The following is an 18,495-nucleotide window of genomic DNA, read 5'->3' on the forward strand; positions in this document are numbered from 1 at the left end:
AACATGGACAGAATATAGTGTAACAGGGCCGACAGGGATCACTGGATTCGGCAAATCGGGAATTCCACAACTGCCGTATAAGAGCAAGTGAAAATACCAGTGTTTCATTTATTGATTTGAAATTACTATTGAACTTGTTTTAATCTGGGAGAACTATCAAGTGAAATAGTACAGAGATGTTTGTGAATTTTATTTTTTAGGTCAATTGATTTTACATTGGGCATTGATGTAATATAAAGAAATAAACATCTTTTTATGATTATGAAAGCAATTCTTTATTAAATATGTAGAAAGATTTTAAGACAGAGGCCAGCCAAAATCCTTCCACCCAGAGAGAACCATTATTAGTAGTACCAAATTGATATATTGTCTCTCTTTTTTTTTTTTTTTTTTTTTCTTCTTTTTGCGGTATGCGGGCCTCTCACTGTTGTGGCCTCCCCCGCCGCGGAGCACAGGCTCCGGACGCGCAGGCCCAGCGGCCATGGCTCACGGGCCCAGCTGCTCCGCGGCATATGGGATCCTCCCAGACCGGGGCACGAACCCGTATCCCCTGCATCGGCAGGTGGACTCTCAACCACTGCGCCACCAGGGAGGCCCGATATATTGTCTCTTTAAACCTGTATATGTACGTCTCTTAAGTAATAGAACTTGTATGTTCGTATACAGTTTTGTGTCCTCCTTTCTTTGTATAGCCAATGTACTGAGCATGTTCCTGTGTCAGTAAATATTCTTTAAAATCAAGAGTTTTAGCACATACTTAACATTTTTTGAATAAAATTTCCCCAAGAAGTAAGATAGATTCTTATTTTTTGGCATGATTTATAAAAGTCATCTTCAGGGACTTCCTTGGCAGTCCAATGGTTAAGACTCCACTCTTCCAATGCAGGGGGTGCAGGTTTGATCTCTGGTTGGAGAACTAAGATCCCATATGCTGTGCAGTGCGGCCAAAAAATAAAATAAATTAAAAAAAAATTATCTTCATTTTGCTGTATGTAGTATGTTGAACATCATACTGCTTCTTTTACAGTGTCAGTTTAGTAAAATATAGAATTGTCTCAGTAACTTTGATAGAGGCAGCATTGATGGTCTGTCACTGCCTTCATTCTCAACATATGTAAGAGCCTGTGTTTAAGTAATTTTAGTAAGATTTCTGATTATTTCAGATGATTTAGACATGGGAAATTAAACCACTTGGTATCAAAATTTGCTTACAAACTTTGTCATATAAATGTTTTCAATTTAATTTTCTAGAAATTCTTTTGAGATTTTGTTTTTCAAACTTGTTTCTTTGTATATTTCCTTTATTTGCCATTCAGGTTGTTTAGTTATTTGGCAACAAACTTGACAGAGAAGCAGATGATAAGAAAAGTAAAGTTATAACATAGAAATTGAAACTGTATTATGTATTATAATAAGAACCTCACAATCCACTATAGCATGCTTTATTTGCACATAAGAATGTGTGCCAGTTTTCCATCTAAACTGAACATACTTTTTCCATATGATCCAAAACCTTGTTCAAACCCAGTACTAAAAAAAAATCTTAACAAGCATAGTATGGACTTCATATTGATGTCTTCCCTTTTTGCATTCTGATTAATTTCTTGTATTGATGATATACTTACTCATAAATTTTTCTGTCTACAGAAATCGTGAGATCCTGGAAAATGTATTAGCTGTCATCTTGGCTATTCTTGTGGCTTTTTTGGGATCTATTCTTCTCATACAAGGCTTCTTCAGAGATATCTGGGTCTTCCAGTTCTGCCTGGTGATAGCCAGCTGTCAATATTCACTACTTAAGGTACCAGCATCTCCCTTCTCTTCAGACTTTGGCATCATAGTTATGTTAAAAAGTAGAAGGTTTTCTATCATTCATTGAATTATAGTAAGAATATAATTTTTAGATTTATTTTCCTTGGATGTTTACATTAAGATTGGGAAAGGAACAAAAGGGACATATAAACTTTAAAAAATAATGACATGTGAATGAAGCTTCCTAAAAACTTTTTTTGTATTAAAATAAAAAAATAAGGGCTTCCCTGGTGGCGCGGTGGTTGGGAGTCCGCCTGCCGATGCAGGGGACACTGGTTCGTGCCCCGGTCCGGGAGGATCCCACATGCCGCGGAGCGGCTGGGCCCGTGAGCCATGGTCGCTGAGCCTGCGTGTCCGGAGCCTGTGCTCCGCAACGGGAGAGGCCACAACAGTGAGAGGCCCGCGTACCGCAAAATAACTAACTAACTAACTAACTAACTAACTAACTAACTAACTAACTAACTAAATAAATAAATAAAAATAAGAATTCGAATTCTTTTTTTCTCTCTCTCTTTTTCTTTTCTTTTGGCCATGCCACATGGCTTGCGGGATCTTAGTTCCCCAACCAGGGTTATAACCCGGACCCTGGCAATGAAAGTGCCAGGTCCTAACCACTGAACCACTAGGGAATTAACAAGAATTCGAGTTCTTGAAATTCATTTTCTTTTAATTTATTAACGTTAACTGTCCTACTCTCATATTTTAAGTCTTCTGTTATGTAGGTGAAATTTATAAAGATCCATCATTGGTAGAATGATGTCAAAACTAGCATGTACATTCTTTGTGGACACAGAGAGCAGAAGATCAGTGTCCCTTTGCTTTTGTCTAAATAGTGGTTCTCAAATACCAAATGTTATCAATTTTAAGTTTTCCATAAATGGGAGAATCAAATACCAAATTTTTCACTTTGCATTGCCACATCAGTGTGCACTGGTAACATGGACTGTTTTCTTTCCTTTCTTAGCCAGTACTGGTTATTTGCCTGATACATACTAACATGCAGAACCCTCTCCCATCCTGAAAACTATTTATTTAGTTCTGTTTATACCATCAGCTATCCTTTCTTTTTTCTCTCTCCATTTATAGACATCTGGAGTAAACCATCTTTGTCAACTGCTCCATTTCTTCAAGATCCATCCATACTCTTTTCCTCGTTACAGTATTGAAATTACAGTCTTTGTGGGCTAATAATCTCTAATCGCCAAATCTATGTTCTTAGTCTTCATTCTCTGTGAGTGCTACATCATTTAAATACCTGTGAATACTTTCTTCCATTTTTATGTTTTCCTCATTGACGATCTGTTACTTTACACTACCCTCATGATTATGCTATTTTGCAGGTAACTTTATTTTCCTTTGTTGATGCCTCTTTGTTCTTTTGACTACCTCTTAATTTACAAGAACTCTCTAGGGTTTTATTTGGCCCTCTTTTCAGTTTGTAATTCCTTGCCAGTGAAGTCATCCTCTTTTATTACTTTGTTGCCCCTGTATATGAATTATGTCCAGATTTATGTCTCACAGGCTTCACCTTTCTTGTAAACTTTAGTTCTATATATCTAACAGGCAGCTGGGCACATTCTGAAAATGGCATATCATCATCTTCTGATATTTTCCTTTCCCAGTTCCTTTTCTTTTTCTTTTTTTTAACGCCTTTTTTGGAGTATAATTCCTTTACAGTGTTGTGTTAGTTTCTGCTGTATAACAAAGTGAATCAGCTATACGCATACGTATATACCCTTCCTCTTGTGTCTCCCTCCCACCCTCCTTATGCCACCCCTCTAGGTGGTCACAAAGCACTGAGCTGATCTCCCTGTGCCATGCAGCTGCTTCCCACTAGCTATCTATTTTACGTTTGGTAGTGTATATATGTCCATGCCACTCTCTCACTTCGTCCCAGCTTACCCTTCCCCCTCCCCGTGTCCTCAAGTCCATTCTCTACATCTGCGTCTTTATTCCTGTCCTGCCCCTAGGTTCTTCAGAACCTTTTTTTTTTTTTTTACATTCCATGTATATGTGTTAGCATATGGTATTTGTTTTTCTCTTTCTGACTTACTTCACTCTGTATGACAGTCTCTAGATCCATCCACGTCTCTACAAATAACTCAATTTCGTTTCTTTTTATGGCTGAGTAATATTCCATCGTATATATGTACAACATCTTCTTTATCCATTCATCTGTCGATGGGCATTTAGGTTGCTTCCATGACCTGGCTATTGTAAATAGTGCTGCAATGAACATTGGGGTGCATGTGTCATTTTGAATTATGGTTTTCTCAGGGTATATGCCCAGTAGTAGGATTGCTGGGTCATATGGTAGTTCTATTTTTAGTTTTTTAAGGAACCTCCATACTGTTCTCCATAGTGGCTGTATCAACTTAACATTCCCACCAACAGTGCAGGAGGGTTCCCTTTTTTCCACACCCTCTCCAGCATTTATTGTTTGTAGATTTTTTGATGTTGGCCGTTCTGACTGGTATGAGGTGATAACCTCATTGTAGTTTTGATTTGCATTTCTCTAATGATTAGTGATGGTGAGCATCCTTTCATGTGTTTGTTGGCAGTCTGTATATCTTCTTTGGAGAAATGTCTATTTAGGTCTTCTGCCCATTTTTGGATTGCATTGTTTGTTTTTATGATATTGAGCTGCATGAGCTGCTCGTATATTTTGGAGATTAATCCTTTGTCAGTTGCTTCATTTGCAAATATTTTCTCCCATTCTGAAGGTTGTCTTTTCATCTTGTTTACGGTTTCCTTTGTTGTGCAAAAGCTTTGAAGTTTCATTAGGTCCCATTTGTTTATTTTTGTTTTTATTTCCATTTCTCTAGGAGATGGGTCAAAAAGGATCTTGCTGTGATTTATGTCATAGAGTGTTCTGCCTATGTTTTCCTCTGAGGGTTTTATGGTGTTGGGCCTTACGTTTAGGTCTTTAATCCATTTTCAGTTTATTTTTGTGTATGGTTTTAGGAAGTGTTCTAATTTCATTCTTTTACATGTAGCTGTCCACTTTTCTCAGCACCACCTACTGAAGAAGCTGTCTTTTCTCCATTGTATACTCTTGCCTCCTTTATCAAAGATAAGGTGACAATATGTACGTGGGTTTATCTCTGGGCTTTCTATCCTGTTCCATTGATCTATATTTCTGTTTTTGTGCCAGTACCATACTGTCTTGATTACTGTACCTTTGTAGTATAGTCTGAAGTCTGGGAGCCTGATTCCTCCAGCTCCATTTTTCTTTCTCAAGATTGTTTTGGCTATTCAGAGTCTTTTGTGTTTCCATACAAATTGTGAAATTTTTTTGTTCTAGTCCTGTGAAAATGACATTGGTAGTTTGATAGGGATTGCACTGAATCTGTAGATTGCTTTGGGTAGTATAGTCATTTTCACAATGTTGATTCTTCCAATCCAGGAACATAGGATATCTCTCCATCTGTTTGAATTGTCTTTCCTTTCTTTCATCAGTGTTTTACAGTTTTCTGAGTACAAGTCTTTCGCCTCCTTAGGTAGGTTTCTTCCTAGGTATTTTATTCTTTTTATTGCAGTGGTAAATGGGAGTGTTTCCTTAATTTCTCTTTCAGATTTTTCATAATTAATGTAGAGGAATGCAAGAGGTTTCTGTGCATTACTTTTGTATCCTGCTACTCTACCAAATTCATTGATTAGCTCTAGGAGTTTTCTGGTAGCATCTTTAGGATTTTCTTTGTGTAGTATGTCATCTGCAAACAGTGACAGTTTTACTTCTTCTTCTCCGATTTGGATTCCTTTTATTTGCTTTTCTTCTCTGATTGCTGTGGCTACGACTTCCAAAACTATGTTGAATATTAGTGGTGGGAATGGGCAACCTTGTCTTGTTCCTGATCTTAGAGGAGATAGTTTAAGTTTTACACCATTGAGAACGTTGTCGGCTGTGGTTTTGTCATACATGGCCTTTTATTATATTGAGATAGGTTCCCTCTAGGCCTACTTTCTGGAGAGGTTTTATCATAAATGGGTGTTGAATGTTGTCAAAAGCTTTTTCTGCATCTATTGAGATGATCATATAGTTTTTATCCTTCAGTTTGTTAATATGGTGTATCACATTGATTGATATGCGTATACTGAAGAATCCTTGCATTCCTGGAAAAACCCCACTTGATCATGGTGTATTGTCCTTTGAATGTGCTGTTGGATTCTGTTTGCTAGTATTTGCTGAGGATCTTTGTATCTGTGTTCATCAGAGATATTAGCCTGTAATTTTCGTTTTTTGTGACATCTTTGCCTGGTTTTGGTATCAGGGTGATGGTGGCCTCGTAGAATGAGTTTGGGAGTGTTCCTCCCTCTGCTATATTTTGGAAGAGTTTGAGAAGGATAGGTGTTAGCTCTTCTCTAAATATTTGACAGAATTCGCCTGTGAAGCCATCTGGTCCTGGGCTTTTGTTTGTTGGAAGATTTTTAACCACAGTTTCAATTTCAGTCCTTTTGATTGGTCTGCTTATATTTTCTGTTTCTTCCTGGTTCAGTCTTGGAAGGTTGTGCTTTTCTAAGAATTTGTCCATGTCTTCCAGGTTGTTCATTTTATTGGCATAGAGTTGTTTGTAGTAGTCTCATCTCTCATGATCCTTTGTATTTCTGCAGTGTCAGTTGTTACTTCTCCTTTTTCATTTCAAATTCTGTTGATTTGAGTCTTCTCCCTTTTTTTCTTGTTGAGTCTGGCTAATAGTTTATCAATTTTGTTTATCTTTTCAACTAACCAGCTTTTAGTTTTATTGTTCTTTGCTATTGTTTCCTTCATTTCTTTTCCATTTATTTCTCATCTGATCTTTATGATTTCTTTCCTTCTGCTAAATTTGGGTTTTTTTTTGTTCTTTCTCTAATTACTTCAGGTGTAAGGTTAGGTTGTTTATTTGAGATATTTCTTGTTTCTTGCTGTAGGATTGTATTGCTATAAACTTTCCTCTTAGAACTGCTTTTGCTGCATCCCATAGGTTTTGGGTCGTCATGTTTTCATTGTCACTTGTTTCTAGGTATTTTTTGATTTCCTCTTTGATTTCTTCAGTGATCTCTTGGTTATTTAGTACCGTATTGTTTAGCCTCCACCTGTTTGTGTTTTTTACAGTTTTTTTCCTGTAATTGATATCTAGTCTCATAGCATTGTGGTTGGAAAAGATACTTGATATAATTTCAGTTTTCTTAAATTTACCAAGGCTTGATTTGTGATCCAAGATATGGTCTATCCTGGAGAATGTTCCATGAGCACTTGAGAAGAAAGTGTATTCTGTTGTTTTTGGATGGAATGTCCTGTAAATATCAGTTAAGTCCATCTTGTTTAATGTGTCATTTAAAGCCTGTGTTTTGTTATTTATTTTCATTTTGGATGATCTGTCCATTGGTGAAAGTGGGGTGTTAAAGTCTCCTCCAATTATTGTGTTATTGTCGATTTTTCCTTTTATAGCTGTTAGCATTTGCCTTATGTATTGCGGTGCTCCTATGTTGGGTGCCTAAATATTTACACTTGTTATATCTTCTCCTTTGATTGATCCCTTGATCATTATGTAGTGTCCTTCTTTGTCTCTTGTAATAGTCTTTATTTTAAAGTCTGTTTTGTCTGATATGGGAATTGCTGCTTCAGCTTTGTTTTGATTTCCATTTGCATGGAATATCTTTTTCCATCCCCTCACTTTCAATCTGTATGTGTCCCTAGGTCTGAAGTGAGTCTCTTGTAGACAGCATATATACGGGTCTTGTTTTTGTATCCATTCAGCCAGACTATATTTTTGTTTGGAGCATTTAATCCATTTACATTTAAGGTAATTACCAATATGTATATTCCTATTTTCATTTTCTTAATTGTTTTGGGTTCTTTTTTGTAGGTCTTTTCCTTCTGTTGTGTTTCCTGCCTAGAGAACTTCCTTTAGCATTTATTGTAAAGCTGGTTGGGTGGTGCTGAATTCTCTTAACTTTTGCTTACCTGTAAAGGTTTTAATTTCTCAATTGAATCTGAATGAGATCCTTCCTGGGTAGAGTAATCTTGGTTGTAGGTTTTTCCCTTTCATCACTTTAAATATGTCTTGCCATTTCCTTTTGGCTTGCAGAGTTTCTGCTGAAAAATCAGCTGTTGACCTTATGGGGATTCCCTTTTATGTTATTTGTTGTTTTTCCCTTGCTGCTTTTAATATTATTTCTTTGTATTTAATTTTTGATAGTTTGATTAATATGTGTCTCAGCGTGTTTCTCTTTGGGTTTATCCTGTATGGTACTCTCCTTGTTTCCTGGACTTGGTTGACTATTTCCTTTCCCATGTTAGGGAAGTTTTCGACTATAATCTCTTCACATATTTTCTCAGACCCTTTCTTTTTCTTCTTCTTCTGGGACCCCTATAATTCGAATATTGGTGCGTTTAATGTTTCCCCAGCGGTCTCTGAGACTGTCCTCAATTCTTTTCCTTCTTTTTTCTTTATTCTGCTCCCTGGCAGTTATTTCCACCATTTTATCTTCCAGGTCACTTATGCTTTCTTCTGCCTCAGTTATTCTGTTATTGGTTCCTTCTAGAGTATTTTTAATTTCAGTAATTGTGTTGTTCATCACTGTTTGTTTGCTCTTTAGTTCTTCTAATCTTTGTTAAATATTTCCTGTATTTTCTCCATTCTGTTTCCAAGATTTTGGATCATCTTTACTGTCATTACTCTGAATTCTTTTTCATGTACGTTACCTATTTCATCTTCATTTATTTGGCCTTATAGGTTTTTACGTTGCTCCTTCATCTGTAACATATTTTTTTGCTTTTGTTTTGTTTTTGTTGGGTGGTGCTGTATTCCTGTCTTACTGGGTCTGTCCTGAGACATCCAGCACTGGAGTTTGCAGGCATCTGGATAGAGCTGCGTCTTGGTGCTGAGATGAGGACCTCCAGGAGACCTCACTCCGATTGACATTCCCTGGTGTCTGAGGTTCTCTGTTAGTGTGGTTTGGACTCAGAGCTCCCACCACAAGAGCTTGGGCCCAACGTCTGGCCTGGGAGCCAAGATTCTGCAAACTTTGTGGCCTGGAAAAAAAAAAGAAAAAAAAAACAGGAAGAAAGAAAGAACAAAAAGGAGCAGTACAATATCAAAGAATAAAAAATGAAATAAAATTAGAAAGTTAAAAAATATATTAGGAAAAATAAAAGTATAATTGAAACAACTGCAACAGGGTAAAATAAAACCACAGCAGAAAAAAAAGGGAGGAGGGCACAAGTGAAAAGGAGAGATCACTAACAAAAGATAAAGAATAAAATAAAATTAGGAAAATAAAAGATTTATTAGGAAAAATAAAAAAATCAACAATGAATCAACAAGATAAAACAGAACCCCAATCTAAAAAAGGAAAAAAGAAAAGAAAAAAAAAAAAGCCTTGGCTATGGGGGTGGAGTTTAGGTGGGGGGTGGAACTTAGGCAGGGGCGGGGTTTAGGTTGGGGTGGGACCTAGGTGGGTGGGGGAGGTGATGTTTGAGCGTGGGGCGGAGCCTAGGCAGGGTGACTTTCAAGTGTGGGGCGGGGCCTCTGCTTAGGACCTGGCAGAATGTGGAAAAGAGGGCCTCTAGTGAGGGAGGTTCCGCAGTTTGGAGGTAGGGCCCTGTGTGAGGGTGTGTGGGTGGGGTTTAGGCCCAGCACGGTTGGAGGGGGTCTCTGAGGGTAGAGGGGGGCCCTGGGTGGGGGTGTAGGGGCGGGGCTTCGGCTCTGCTTGGCAGGAGGGAGGCTCTGAGAGCAGATGATTAGGTCCTAGAGCCCAACAGGCTTCTCAGTGCCTAAGTGGACAGGGAAGCACTGGCCCTGTTCCCTTCTGTTCCTTCACGCCCCTCCCCCACCATCTCTCCCAGGGTCTCCCCCATTGCTACTGCACCCCTAACTGTGGGTGGGTCCTGCTGGGTGTAGGAACTCCTTCCCTCCCCCAGCCACCCCTCAGGGGTGCCAGTCCCAGAGGTCTGGCCTTTACTTTTGCTCCCACTTCCCTCCCTCCCACTCCCTCAGGACCCGCATGGCTGGAGGGGGCCTAGGTGGGCAGAGGATCAGGCCCGGGATCTCAACAGGTTTCTGGGGGTCCAAGTGGACAGGGGAAAGCTGGCCATGCTCCCTTTTGATCCTCTGACCTCCCAGTGGTTCCCCAGTTTCCCCCTTTGGGCCTGGGATCCCTTCCCCTCCCCCAACTGCCCCTCAGGGGCACTGGTCCCATCCCGCCTCCCCTTCTTCTCCCCCTTCACTCCCCCCACGTGCCACGTCCTACCCGGTCGCTTGGGGTTCCTTCCGTCCCCTTGGGTGCCCTCCCCCATGGGTGCCTGGTAGGTGCCCAGTTGTGAGGAGACGAGAATTCCGCTTCCTCCTAGTACGCCATCTTGACTCTGCCCCAGTTCCTTTGCTTTTGGTAGTTGTATACCAACCCAGGTCTTAGAGCCCCTGCTCCTCCTCCTTTACCTCTAATGACAGTGACTGCGTCCCTCTGATTAAATTTCGTGATTCCGTGTTACAATTTCTGGCCTTTCTTCTTGCTTTTCATTTCAGTTCCCCTTAATCCATCCCTTTATTGCCTTAAACTATTTAAATTCATTCCCTGGATCCAGTGTCCCTTATCCTGTTAATTTTGTCCACTGCTTAATATGGTTAGATATGGAAAAGGCAAAGGATGACTGAGATTTTTTTAACTATTTCAGATTTTTAAAATCTAGTTGACTAGAAGAATGGTAATATCATAAACAGAAATAAGAAAGGCGGGAACAGAGCTTTAGGAGGATAGATGTTCGAATTGAAAGAGTTTAAAGATTGTCTGATCTCATATCCAGCCAAGGGCCACATGCCAAACTCAGTGAGTTTAGTCCAATGTAGAATTGTAGGATGGTGATAGACCATCCTAGTGAAATTGTTTGGTATGCTATTGAAAATGAACAGCAACTTTGGAGAAAAGTCATGATTTGGGAGGTAGCTGCACTATACATTTTGAACATTTTATGGAAAGTTTTATGGAAAGTTGTTAAAGTCTCTTAGAAGGATACAGCTTAACTAATTTGATGGGTTTGATGTGAAAATGCAGAGAATATATTTAACACAACTACCATTGAATTGTTTAGTAAGTTTGGAATTTGTGGGCAGAACTGGAATCCTTCTTTTAAGCTAACCCATATTTTGTGCATTTCCTGAATGGAGTGATGTTGCCGTGAGAAAGCATTCTACCTTTACTGTACTTAGGTGTTGTAATGAGCCAAGTAGTAGGATGGATCTATTTGCTATTTGCCACTTCAGAAGCATTAAGCTAGATGCAGATTATTAATTAATCATAGTAACTATAAGAGTTAGGAAAGATTTGAGATGTTTTAATAGCAGTGACATCAGTATCTGGAGCTGATGTTTTGTTTTCTGTTGATGTTTCAACAGAATTAATGTAGGTCATTTCTTAGCTATGGGATATTTACTTGACATTATTTCAGGCATTTTGGAAGTTAATGTAAAATTACCAGGTCTTCAGTAGTGTAATCTGTCTGTTTCTTTTTTAGAGTGTTCAACCAGATTCTTCTTCTCCCAGACATGTAAGTCACTCTAATACACCTGTAACTTGTGTTTCCTTAACATTCCTCAAAGCCTTTTTTTGGTCATATGTCAGACTGAACTAAGGTTTATGTTATTATTTTCTCACTGGCAATAGAAAGTCCCTGATAGTGCATTTGTTCTTTTTAGCCTCCTTTAATCTAGAGCAGTCCCTCAGTATTTGTCTCACACAATATTGACATTTTTAATGGGCACAGGCCAGTAATTTTGTAGACAGATGATCTTCAATTTGACTTTGTCTGATATTCCTTCTTTATTAGATACAGGCTGTGCTTTTTTGGTAGGAATATTACAAAAATGCTGTGTTCTTCGTAACTCATCATATCCAGAAGCACATAATGTCAATTTATGCTTTTACTGGTGATGTTAACTTTGATTTTTTGGCTAAGGGTAGTGTATGCAGTGTTTTTGAAACACTGCAGTGTTAACATTTTGGGCTGGATAATTCTTTGTTGAAAGTTGGGGGTGGGGAGGATCTGTCCTGTACATTGTAGGCTGTTTAGCATTATCTCTGACTTCTACCCATTAGATGCCAATAACACCCTCATCCCAACTGTGACAACCGCAATGTCTTCAGACATTGCCATATGTTCCCTGGGGGGCAGAATCCCCTCCCACTCCCTTGAGAACCAATACTCTACTGTAATGTTACCATTTTTCTCTTGTAGTTAATAAGTATATCATAGGAGATACTTTGAGATTGTGTATATGTCCTGTTGCCCTGCAAACCTCCACCCAGTTGTTTTTAGTATCTATTGATGTTTCTTGCCCGAATCAGTTATCATTTGATGGTTGCCAAATAGTGATTTTTTTAGCTCCATCATACCTTCTGCATTTATAAGTTGACTTTTTACTGTAAGTAAGAACTTTCCCCTTTTGTTTGTATTGGTGTGGATTCATGGATTCTTATTTTATTAAATGGACAGTAATGTTACTATCATTATTTTGATGCTCAAATTGTTCCTGATTTGGCCATTGGGAGCCCATCAAGCTGGCTTCTGTGTCCTTTTGACATGCCTTCATCATTTTAAAAGTACTTTCTTCCTTTTGGGCACAATTATTTGTTCCAAGCTCATCGTATACTTTCCCGACCCTAGCCTGAAACCAGCCTTTTCTCTGTGGATCCTTAGTTCTTTTTAGTGGATAATGTTATTTATAAACTAAGATCTGGATGCTAGGAATCTTTATTACTAGAATGTTATTGCTTCTATGTCCTCTCAGTGGATAAAGCTAGAAAAATACATGTATACACTTAACATACACACATACACGTATATACACACATTTATTCTTGTACCTACCTATTTATATGCATATTGAAAATACTGAGTTCATACTGATACTTAATTTCAATCAAGTATCATGGGCTTTATTCTGTCCTTCCTCCTATCCTTATTGGTAATTCCCTTCTGCCACAGTCAGAAACCTGACCTCCATATGGAAGCATTTTGAATCCTTAGAATATAAGCCATCAAAGATTTCAGTAGCTAGTTGTGACACTTCAAGTTAAATAAACTGACTTCTTTTTTAATATCATTTTCAGGGTCATAATCGTATCATTGCCTACAGTAGACCAGTTTATTTCTGTTTGTGTTGTGGTCTTATTTGGCTCTTGGATTATGGTAGTAGAAACCTTACTACAACCAAGTTCAAATTATACGGAATAACTTTCACCAATCCGCTGGTGCTTATATCAGCCAGGGATTTAGTTATAGGTGAGTCATCTTTAAAGTATCTTAGATCTTAATGTTAATTTATTTGTATACAAACCATTCACTGATAAATAGATCAATTCTATAGATAAAAATAGTTTTACTGGGTTTATTTTGCTGTTTATTGCCATCTTCTCAGTGAGGAACAAAACTATAGGGCTGTTAGGAATGAAAAAAGTTAATGATGAACAAATATTGTAGTAATTCTGTTGTTGAAGCAGATGGAATGAAAGATTTCCTTTGGATCTCAGGTTCCTATTAGGTGAAAACAGTTGAATTTTAAAAGCTGTTGTTTATAGTTGGAAAGATTATTTAATATTCAGGCAGTTATCTAGAGAGAAATAATTTAAAATGGTATATTTTAAGAAATTTGGTTTGTAGTTTTAAGCAACTTTAAGAAACTAGCTTAATAATTTATATTAATTTGGGGTTTCTTTTTATCATTTATTTTATGATCTTAGATGAACAAAAGGATGGATGTGATATACTGTTTTTAACTTGCTTTTCTTTCTTTCTATAGTGTTTACACTCTGTTTCCCAATAGTATTTTTCATTGGTCTCCTGCCTCAGGTGAATACATTTGTAATGTACCTTTGTGAACAATTGGATATCCATATCTTTGGTGGTAATGGTGAGTACTTCTTTATAAAAATTACAGTTTACAGTATTACTTTTACAGATCATTAAGTAATAAACTGAACATTAAATTGCTTTTCCAGTTTTTATTTTAGAATTGTAATTAGAAAGAAAAAGGCACTTATTTAATAATTAAAGACAGAACAGGAATTAATTTGTAGATAGGAAGAAATAGTCAAGGCTGCTACTTTAGGGAAAGATCCAGGGATAATGGATAATTGTAAGTGTCAAAACACTGTCATCTTAAAGTAAAAGTTATAGTGAGTTTACATGGAACCTGAATAGACTTAACAAAATATTTATAAAAGATCAAATAGATTGAGCTCTGATACGTGGCATTATATTTAGATTTTGAACTAGTGTATGCATTTGATATTCTATATATTTGGTTTCAGAGCTTTGTTTTATCTTTAGAATGGGAACACCAAAACCTGAATGCTTTTAGTAAAAGCATTTTACTGAATAAGATTTTTAGAAGTATCTCTGTTTTTAGAGTAGGATATGTGGATAGAAATGTATTCCCTGTTATACGTACATTTTATTTTCAAAATAAGTAAGACTATACGAAAATTACCCTGGAATAATAATTTTCAAGTTGCAGAACTTGAAAATAACACTTTGGACAGCCACCATGGTTAAAATATACCCTTATTTATAAAGTTTAACCATATAACATCTTATTGAAAGATGAGTGAACAACTATAGAAAAAAATATGAAAGGGAAAGAAATTACTGAACTTATAGTTTATTTCTATTTATACTTCACATTTGCAGTCCACATCTTCCAAGTATATGCATTGAAATTATCTCTACTGATAAAATGTTGATATTATGGTTTAAATTTTAAATAGAAGCTAAGCTTTTTCTATGTCACTATGTATCTAGAGCATTTTTATTGTTTTGAAAATTTGAAGGAGTGTGAATTAAGACTGGGCTGGGCTTCAGCATAGCTTAATGGGTAGAAAACAATTTCAGTATTTAGGGGACTATTATAGGTGCTATATTAATCTAAATACTACGCAGAAGGTTTAGTGTAGGTAATTTATAATAGTGGGCTTTGTCATAATTTACAAACTTGTGCAAGGTGTTCGGTTTTTAATATCTCCTAAAGAAAAATTTTTCTTGTAGAGTTCTTTTATGGTCAGCATATAAAATTACTATTAAATGCTGTTATCTTAGCCATCCTCTATTCCTGATTATTAATAATCCCATTAGATCTATTTTTTGTTATTGTTAGCAGTTAGATCATTACTCTTGTGAGAATTGATTAACACATGGGAATATTCATTTATTTCTGTGGGTAACACAAGTTCTGTTTACATAGACAGTCTACATAATACATTTCTAGCTTCTTTTCAGGCTCTGCAAGCTTCATTTTCCCATACTTTTATAAATAATAAGATATATTCTTGAAGCATAATATAGGTACAATTTTTTTCTGCTGTAGATAAATGTTTATTACTTCCAAGGGGAATATATTTTCCCTTGTATCAGAAATTGTTGATAGTAAACCTTTGTCGTTTCAATTTTTTTATATATATAAATTTATTTACTTTATTTTTGGCTGCGCTGGGTCTTCGTTGCTGCGCGCGGGCTTTCTCTAGTTGCGGTGAGCGGGGGCTACTTTTCATTGTGGTGCGCGTGCTTCTCATTGCAGTGGCTTCTCTTGTTGCAGAGCATGGGCTCTAGGCACATGGGCTTCGGTAGTTGTGGCACATGGGCTCAGTAGTTGTGGCTCGCAGGCTCTAGAGCGCAGGCTCAGTAGTTGTGGCACACGGGCTTAGTTGCTCCGTGGCATGTGGGATCTTCCCGAACCAAGGCTCGAACCCATGTCTGCTGCATTGGCAGGCAGAATCTTAACCACTGTGCCACCAGGAAAGTCCTCAAAATTTTTTGAAAGGACAGGATGAAGAAACTGAATTTTTATAAATCAAACAAGTAGATATTTAATTATAGTTAATAGCATACCATTTTAAATACTTTTCAGCGACCTTTTAAAGTTTGTTTTCTCCATAAGTGTTTATAAATGTTGATTTCATTTTCCCTTTCCCGTCCAGCCACTACAAGCCTGCTTGCAGCACTTTACAGTTTCATCTGTAGCATTGTGGCAGTAGCCTTACTATATGGATTGTGTTACGGCGCCTTAAAGGTGAGCAATACGTGTAGTATGTTGTGTCTTTAAGGCTACTTTTCTATATGAAGATTGTTTTAAATTACTAATGATTTTTTTCCTGGTATCTCTTCAGCATTAATTTTCATGGTCTTCCTATATTGAGCATTATTCTTATTCTCATTTAGTTTGAATTTGAAAGCATTTTCATAGTTAATCATTACTAAAGGAAAATTCTTTTCCATGCAGTAATCATAGGTTAATATTAGAAACAGATTAGTAAAAACTAGGCTGGTCTGGGATAGAGGTGGGCATGGTAATAACAGAATATGAAATTAATTTTAGGTTTCTACTTAAGAATATGTGTAACTACTCTTCACATCAAGATTTTTTAAAACTTAGGAGAAGTTGTTCAAGGACTGCAATTTAAAATACAGTCTAGTAAAAATTAACACACTGAAATTTAATGTCATATTGGTTTGGAAGAATCTGAACGAGGCTTATTAGTTCCACTTTAAAACAATTGTCACCAAATTATAACTGTAAAAATTTTAGATTTCTCATAAACAGCTCTCAGCTCCTGGTATTTTATTTTTTTATGATTAATACAAGATAATCAGAGAACAATAGGGTTGAAAGGGCTATGAAAAGTGACTCATAGCATCCTTCCTTGCTTCATTTATTCAGTAGCATTTACTGTGCTTACAGTGTGCCTAGTTCTGCTTTTAATTTGCCTATATGTTAACTGTGATTAACAAGTCAGTCGATGCTCTTAATAGAGGGTGATGAAGGCTATGAAAACATACAGATATACAAATTAAGATATTACCCTATTCAGCCTAAAGGGATTAAAGATGATTTTCCTAGGGGGGTGGTTTTTTAACCAAAATTTGAAGAACAATAGGAAATAGCTAGTTGAAACAAGGGATGAAGAGCCATGGAGTTGTAAAGAAAGTGTGTTATGTACAGGAAACAGCAAATAATTTGGAATTGCTGGAAATTTGGGTACATGAGGAAAGATGGCCTACAGTAAGGCTGGAAAGGTAAGCAACGGCTGGATTATGAAATATCTTTTATCCTGAACGTATTGGGTGGAGATGGAACACCACCAAATATTCGAGGTAAGGCAAGGAAATGATCAGTGTTGCATTTTAGAAAGATTACTTGGTCCCCAGTGTGAAGGAGACTGAAATATAAGCAGGAAGTATCAGAAGTAGGGGGACTCTTGTGCTGCCGTCTTAATTATAAGGGACTTAATGAAAATTGGATTCAGTGAATATATTTGGGAACTCTGTGGATGAAAAGAGCCAGAGTAGGATCCAGGATGACTTCTGGGTAGGGGCTGGCTTGAACATCTGGTTAGATAGTGATATTAATGCACATGATTGGAAATCTTTGAGTTTACTGGGGAAGGTGATTGTTTACATTTAGACACTTATGTTTGTTGGCATTAATGGGGTATCCAGAGATATATAGTGGGTAGTTATTTGCAGTAATGATGAAAAGATTTAGAATTCATCAACAAATTAAAGTATAAGAAAAAGACTGCTAGCCTGGGTTGGCAGGATGCAGATAGAGCCCTGGGAAATGCCAATATTTAAGCAGTAGATGGAACAGAATCCAACAAAGGAAACTTCAGAAGCAATACAGTGTGAAAAAAAATTTATTGAATTTGGCAGTTAATAGGATATTGGTGACTTTAACAAAACAGCTTTTTTGGTGTTTTGGCTGAGGAAGCTAGATTAATATAAGTTTAGGTCTGAATAGATATTAAGGAAACGTATTCTACTCTCTCTAGAATATAGTCGGGAAACCTGTGCACATGATGAGGATTGTTTTCTAGGTTTTGTTTTTTAAAAAAGATCTGAGCCTTGATTGCGTTTAAAAGGGGAGATGGAAAATTGATCAGAGAGGGAGATACTTGATGACATTAAGCCTAGGAAGGAACTGGAGGTAATGAGATCCAAATCCAAGCTTCTCCCAGCTACACTACCTATAAAACATCCTGGTATAAAGGTTTTAGATCTATGTTTGGAGAGCATGTTTTGGAAAGTGGGTCATTATTTGGAAGTTGCAGTCATAGAAGTTAACAATGCAGTAAGTTTTCTAATTTTCTAAAGGCCTATTTAACTGTAATTATATAGCAGAAGAGCAGCAATTGTAAAACTGCCAACTAGAACCTTGTGTCCTAAGACAGGCACGGAGATATGTTTTTTTCCCTTCTTTCTTGGCCATGGCATTTACATTAGACTATTTTAGTTTTAGGCATTCCCCATTGTAATAGAATAAATGTGCAGATGTACTTATATAAATGAGCAAAGACTCATATGTGCAGAGATTTCATCATAGCAGTGTTTGTAACAGCAAAAACTGTAAACGACCTAGTATTTGTTGTTTGTGACTGTTTAAATCAAATATGGTATAGCCTTGCACTGGAATACTATACAGCCATGAAAAAGAGTAAAAACAGACTTTAAAATTATTTGTTTGTTTGTTTATTTGGCTTCACTGGGTCTTAGTTGTGGCACACGGGATCTTCATTGCCACATGTAGGATCTTCATTGTGGCATGCAGGATCTTTTAATTGTAGCATGTGAACTCCTAGTTCAGTCCTAGACTAGTCAGAGTCTTAGCCACTGGGACCACCAGGGAAGTCCCAAAATATATTTTTTATCTGCAA

At 37.1% G+C, this 18,495-nt stretch overlaps 1 protein-coding gene across 5 annotated transcripts in view; it reads left to right on the top strand.

Moving 5' to 3' along the window:
* The window catches only part of PCNX1 (pecanex 1), a 172,468-nt gene that overhangs the window by 94,471 nt on the left and 59,502 nt on the right, over nucleotides 1-18,495 (top strand). For all 5 annotated transcript variants that reach the window (XM_082617814.1, XM_082617816.1, XM_082617815.1 and 2 more), the window contains 5 exons: nucleotides 1,648-1,801; nucleotides 11,306-11,338; nucleotides 12,901-13,072; nucleotides 13,590-13,700; nucleotides 15,763-15,854. In XM_082617814.1, the coding sequence (XP_082473940.1) occupies nucleotides 1,648-1,801; nucleotides 11,306-11,338; nucleotides 12,901-13,072; nucleotides 13,590-13,700; nucleotides 15,763-15,854 (562 nt within the window). The remainder of the gene's footprint in view (nucleotides 1-1,647; nucleotides 1,802-11,305; nucleotides 11,339-12,900; nucleotides 13,073-13,589; nucleotides 13,701-15,762; nucleotides 15,855-18,495) is intronic.

This window comes from Mesoplodon mirus (genome assembly GCF_964341445.2).
Source record: "Mesoplodon mirus genome assembly, chromosome: 4".
In the NCBI taxonomy this organism is placed as follows: Eukaryota; Metazoa; Chordata; class Mammalia; order Artiodactyla; family Ziphiidae; genus Mesoplodon; species Mesoplodon mirus.